The following is a 6,886-nucleotide window of genomic DNA, read 5'->3' as shown; positions in this document are numbered from 1 at the left end:
TCGTATAATACTTATTTTTTGTTTCTTCTAATAATAAGAGCACATTCGTTACGATCTTTTAATCATCGAATTATTCATTAGTAAAGTGTTTGACATTAACTTATATCATCACATTAAATTGGGTTTTAACTAAATATGCAAGGAGTCAAAAAAAAACTAATTTTTAAAAAGTCTTTTTAGCTTCTTTATCTTGCTGGATTTTTTCTTTTTTTAATTTTAGTGGAGAAATAACTGTATCTTCTATCTTTGTTTTCCCATTATAACACTAGAAAACATTTCATTACTCCACTCTGAAAAAAAAAACTGAAAAAGTCAAGAATAAAAGAAAATAAGTCATTCGGTAGGAAAAAGAAAGTGCAAATCGGTGGATATAGTTTGTTCTCTAGTTCTGACGACTTGCTCAAAGAGTATTACGTCTAGATTAACGTTCAACGTCAAATATGTTTTATTAAAAGATTTATAGTGTTAGCAATAACTATTCTGAAAGTTTTCCCTTGCATACCAGATTGAATTTAGGCCACCATTAGAACACACATATCAAAATATACAGTCAGCCACAAAAGTATTTAAACCCATGACTCTTATAACTTCATTAGATCGAGTCTAGCACTTTTGTTAGTGAAACAAACGCTTGGGTAGATGCAATCTAACTTAAACATAACTTTTCAAGCAGTTTAAGATTAATCTATATTGTTTTCAGCGTCTTGTCCAATGAATGCCATATATCAAAGATATTATAACTTCTTTCGTTTATAATGTATTATTTCACTACATATACTTATGAGAAGAAAGAATAAAACTGATAATTTATGAATTAGAAAATGGTTGAAGTAAACTAAAAAATATCAAAACAATTGAAGGTAATAAATTTGTAAATATCTGTCTCCATTTATGATCCTACTTTCAATTCTTCGCCATTCTTGTCATTCGAACATCTCTTTTCTTCTCAGGAAACCATCTTGAACACTGAGTATCGATTGAAATACAAATTAAAGCATGTTAAAAAGTTCAAATCGGCCTTGATACGAACCCGGACCTTCTATTTGAAGATCCAAAATGTAAACCACTCAGCTAATCAGCTCTTTGATTATTAGCTAGTTAAAATACTTTCATGTAAGTCTGGAAGAGTCACTAAGGCGCTATGAAGAAATTATCATTAATTTTCTCATCAAATTTTATTGTGTAGGTTGTTGTTATTTAAATTTTATTATAGCTTTATTATTCTTAACGATCATTGGAATCTCTGTCATTTGATAGACTCAATCTGTTTTATATCAGTTATTGTGACATAAAAGAAAATGACTTGTGCGAATAATTCGTCAAGAAATGCAATTTCCAATTACATGCAGCAAACTCAGTCATATCTGACTGTAAACAAAACCTATAGTGGAAGAGAAAACCACTTTACACAATACAAATTGAACTAACGTATGAAATAGTCGAGTGATTGCATGAATAATTTGTTAACCATGTGTTCGTGTTTTCAAATTCTGCAGTAAGTCAATGGTTTTACTCCTAAGTTAGGAATTGATAATATCAGGTTATCCTGAAAGTAATGAACATTTGATGGTCAAAATTGACAAAACGTTCATTGTCATTTACGAGTAACATTAGTGAAACCACATACACCATTTTATTCGATATCTTCTGCCATTGTTCGTCACCCGTCACGAAAGAAATTATTTTCTAGTAAAACTGGTCATTTGGTGTAGACTAAATAACTTGAATGTGAAAATGGGTTCGTCCATTTGCCAAATTTTAATTTTGAAAATTAAGAGTACAATATTGAATAGTAAAAGTATTAGGCAATCTTGAAAGTATTGAAGATTTTGGGATGTACGAGATGACCTTAGTGAATGTAATCTCATGGTGTGAGTCGTAGCTGGTGAGGCATAACGCCCTGTGACATCTTACTGTTGAAGCTAGAAGATTTGTAAGATATGTTGGAATTATTATAATCAGACATAAAGCAATGCACCGTAAAGTTTTGTGAACTTTCCGCACAACTGCGCTGCATTATATAAGCGGCGATCAACTGAAACCCGTTCAGTAGTCATAATTCATGAAATAAATTTTATTTGGAACGCAAAACTTGTACACTATCTAGAGGCGTCTGTGGTTAGCGTGCAGTAAAAATATTGTTCAGAAGTCACCATGAGCGTCGAGACACTTGTCCCACTAACTTACAAATGCTGTCCATGTAAAATTTGGACGGCTGACTATCAAACCAATCACGCACAACGTCCTGAACCTCAGTGTCAGACTGAAATCTCTGACCTTTCAATGCCCTCTGTAGAGGCCCAAAGATGTGAAAGTCACAAGTTGAAAGGTCAGGGCTGTAGGGCGGATGTCGCAATATTTCCCACTTCAATTGTAAGGACGTATCTTCGCCCTTACTGGTTTGCTGAAATAAGGTAAAAAGATTAAATATATTTTATACATATTTATATGTTTAATTAGTAAGACTATATATTTATAATCTATTAGGTCTGGCCAGACACACACACACACATATATATATATATACATATATAATTGTAGAGGATAACTTGTGTATAGAATTGTGTTCATAGTTTGTGCTTTTTTTTTTCCTTTCTAACGTACTTTTTTCCTTTAGCTTTTAAATATTTGGTGGCTGAAAATTTTAGAATGGAATTACTAGAATCTCGGAGGTTTTGCCTACCCAAGCTGTTCTTTTTCGTTAGCGAAAATATAAACCTAATAAAAAAAGAGAAAGTAACGCGTCCACCGACCATATAAAAGAAGACCCTCAGTCGTAATTTTTTAGAAGATGGTCAGGAGGGCTAAGTGATGTCCTTTTGAAATTCTCTGTCTTCTGGTAGGGAACTATCTAAGTGATGATAGTTGCAGAGAGAAGTAATTTTCTCTGGGCCTAAGTGATGGCCGTAGAATATGTTGAAATAAATTCATGTAGGGAAGGCCTGAGTGATGGTCTATACAGAAGCGTTGATTTAACTGAGTTCTGAGATTCAAATGGCTAATATATTGAAGTATTAGATAATTTTTTATTTAGGCCAGAGGAGACCAAAGTGATGGTGTTCTCTTTAAGGAAGTTAACCTTCTATGTTCACAAGTGGGTGTCATAGATGAAAGGTTAATCTATTTTTTGTTTTTTACTGACGGAAAGTTGTAGTCAGACTTTCTTGATAGAAGTAGGCAAATCGGTCGAAGCTTGTTCGAAGTGACGGACAGCGGGTTTCCGAGTAGAGTAAATTTGGGAATCTGTGGGCATCGATTAAGATATTTTCTAATCAAAAAGATACAAAGGTTAATAATTAGAAGGCTGAAAGAACTTCGATGACAGAATTTTGATTATTTGTACATATGTATATTTGCACTTTTATTCTAAAAATAAATTAATATCAATTCTACAAGTGTTATATATTATATATATATGTCTCAGAGCAAAAACCTACCACCTTAGTTTGATAGATAAAAATTAGATTTCAGCTAAAACCTTCGGTTGTAGGAGAAGAAGAGGATTAAGACAATTTATTTTATTATTAAAGGTAAGATAAGAGTAAATGCTTTATGAGAGAAGCATTATACTTAATTATGTAGTGGCCTGTTACATGCTATGCATTTGAGGTTATGGAGAAGAACAGGTTAAACCAATAACACAATCGTTGAAACAAATCCTATACTTGGTTTGCAACGTGGACCCGCGTTGTCATGCAATGCAATGACTCCAGCGGTCAATAAACCAGGCCTTTTGTTTTTGATGGCTCTCCGTAACTGTGTTAAGATCTGACAGTAGCGTGCGGCGTTGATGGACTATCCTGGTTCCTTGAAGTCGAGCAATAATGGTCCATGGCAATCAAAAAACACAGACACCATAACTTTCCCCGCAGACGGTTGCGTCTTGAACTGTTTGGGAGTGGAGATGAGGGGTGTTTCCACTGCATACTGAAGATTTTGAACTCGGTTCAAAATGATGGCACCAAGTTTCATCCTCAGCAACAATGCGCAGCAAGAAGACGTTACCTTCCAAATGATAACGTGATAAATGTTCAGTGGCGCAACCCGTACGCTCCAACTTTTGGTCTTCCGTCAACACCCTGGGGATCCACTGTGCGCACACTTTATGATACTCCAGATCTTTCACAATTTTCTGAGCAGTACAATAACTCATGTTTAACCTGTTCGCTATGTATTGAATACTAATACGTCTATCCGCAGCTATAGCCGTATTCACCTTTTTACGTGTGTCTTTGTGGCAACAACATGTCCTTGACCAGGACGGGGATAATCGGTAGTTTGTTCACGCCCCTTCCGAAACATCCTGGTCCAGTCCACCACTGTTGGTTTGGAGACGTATGCATCACCATACACGTCTTTCATATACCGGAATACTTCAGCTGGTTGACAACCTTAGGCACTCAGAAACTGAATGACGGCAGGCTGGTCCTGTTTGGACGGATGTTGATCTTGAACGCCATCTTTCACTCGTTATACCTACAAAACGGAAACACGTATCAACAACATTCCTACACCCAACACACAGGAACATTAGCCATTACACATTATTAAATATACAATATCCTCTTACATGCTATACCAATAATACATGGGACGAACGGTTTGCAATTGATCGCCCCTTATATAATGTCATTCTGATAAAGACGCAAGTGCTACGCAGGCACATGAAGAAATTTGTTGTTTATGGGAAAGATCCATTATCAGAAAGCGACAAACAAAATATGATTTAATCGCTTCCGTTCTGGATATTTTGATGTGTAAAATGCTACTCGTAGTAAGGGAAAACCACAGAAAAAGTAATGATATTCTGGCAAAAGTCTAGCAAAAGTGGCTTCTAAGAAATCATGATATTGCCAAAGATCTAAACATCCATTACGAAACAGTAATAAGCCATTTGGAGAAATCTGCAAAGGAGAGACAACGTTTGGGTGACAACATAATCTGACTCAAAAACATTTACTCCATCGAATTTCTATCTACGAATCTCTACTGAAACATAACGAACTCGAGCCATTTCTCAAGTAGTTAATCATTAGTGATGAAAAGTAGATAGCCTACAACAATGCACGAAAAAGATTGTGGTCTAAGTGAGGAGGAATTCCACAGTCTGTGGCAAAGCCAACAGTGAATCCAAAAAGGTTATCCTTTGTATTGGTTAGATTGGCATGTCATCGTGCATTATGAGGCGTTACCGCCTAGCAGAATATTAGACTCATACCTGTACTGTTGTCAATCAGCGCGAACTACTCTTACAACTTAAATAAATAACCAGTACTGGTCAACAGAAAGGGTGTCGTATATCACGCTGATAATGTCAGATCGCCTACATCTTTAACGACCTATCAAAGGTTACAAGACTCAGCTGAGAGATTTTAATGCATCCATCACGTACTCCAGAGCTAACACCGTCAGACTATCATTTGTTTCGGTTTCTGTGGAATTCTTTGCATAGATTTAAGTTAATTTGAAGCGAAATCAGACAAAAAAAAAACAAAAAAAAAACATATCACGTTCTGTTTTACTTAAAACTTACTTTCTGTTTTACTAAAGTTCTTTAGCGACAGGGACGATGTTGCCAGGAAAAAGTGAAAGATCATCAAATAAGGAGACGCAGTGGCTCAGTGATCACGACTCGCGTGTTAGCTGCCCAAGAGGTAACACGTCTTTCGCTGGTCGTCCGTCCAGTGTCGTATCGTGCGAGAGGCATTGAATGCGCCCAGTGTACTTTGTGTTTGCTTGGAATTTACGCTGACTTAATTACAATATATTTCAGTTTAGTGGTGACTAGTGAGTTTATTTAGAATTATAAAATGTCTATCAAACGTGTCAATACATTAAAATTAGGATTTCGTGCGATTCCTAACCGTCCGTCCACAATAAAAATCCATGAGTTTATTCAAACTACGTTTAAGTTAAAGGAAGAACAAATACTGAGTATTGAGTTGGATATTTATCGTAAATGTGTGTATATTAAGTTATTGTCTGACTTGTTGTGTGACAAATTATTAAGAGATCATGGTGATAGTGTTAAATTTCAAGATCACGGTGGAACATACCCCGTGACTTTAGAATTAGCTGATCGACCTTTAACCTATGTGCGAATACATGCTATTCCCACGGAATATAGTGATACTGATGTCACGCGTGCCTTGTCTATCTATGGAGAATGTAAAAGTATAAAAGACGAAATTTATGACGATACTCATATTTATAAAGTAAGATCTGGACGAAAGATCGTGACTATGTATTTGTTTAAACCTATACCGTCCTTCCTGGATATTCGTAACCAGAAGTTCCTAGTAACTTATTTCGGTCAGGACCGTACTTGTTATTACTGCCAATCTAGAGATCATTTACAAGATCAATGTTTTCAGCGTCAAATACGGGCCTTTGTTTCAACAACAACCATGGAACATACTGAAAGTGATAAGGAACGCTCTCGGGTTTCGCCAACCCAAGAAATTAATGTGGTTAAACCTGCTAATTTGCCTACTTTAACGTCAGATGTTGCCTTTCCAAAGTTAATGACTGAGCTTACTACCCCTGTGATACAGGGCCGTTCTCTAAACACTACTCCGATAGTGCCAAAAGACAGTGTTCCTAGCCGACCATGTTCCGGAGCAATTAAGGAAAACGTCTCTCCCAAGGATATTAGTGATAGTCAGGACAGGACCTCATCTGCAGCCCCTCCAGCTTTACATGGTACTTCTTCACTGGCTGAGTCAGATTTTCCACGGGAACATCAAGTTGTCACTGAACAAGATAGAAAGACGCTTTTGATAGACAGTGATTCCTCCTCCACTAGTGTTGTTGATGGTGATCAGAAGCTCGAGTGCATCTATAGTGTATCGGAAGTTTCCTCTGTAAGTCCCATTTGTCCAGTTCA

General features: G+C 36.3%; 1 protein-coding gene across 1 annotated transcript; it reads right to left on the bottom strand.

The window, feature by feature from the left end:
* Window positions 1-2,149: 2,149 nt before the first annotated feature.
* On the bottom strand, window positions 2,150-4,153 carry LOC145692315 (uncharacterized). The gene is made up of 2 exons (XM_081767614.1): window positions 3,929-4,153; window positions 2,150-2,404 (listed from the first exon to the last, which is right to left on the bottom strand). Exons 1-2 carry the CDS (start codon window positions 4,151-4,153, stop codon window positions 2,150-2,152), a joined length of 480 nt encoding a protein of 159 aa, XP_081623740.1.
* Between the last annotated feature and the right edge of the window lie 2,733 nt (window positions 4,154-6,886).

The sequence above is a fragment of the Thermobia domestica genome, chromosome 8 (assembly GCF_964235325.1).
Source record: "Thermobia domestica chromosome 8, izTheDome1.hap1.1, whole genome shotgun sequence".
Classification (NCBI taxonomy): Eukaryota; Metazoa; Arthropoda; class Insecta; order Zygentoma; family Lepismatidae; genus Thermobia; species Thermobia domestica.
This window is presented reverse-complemented; position numbering and strand designations above follow the sequence as displayed.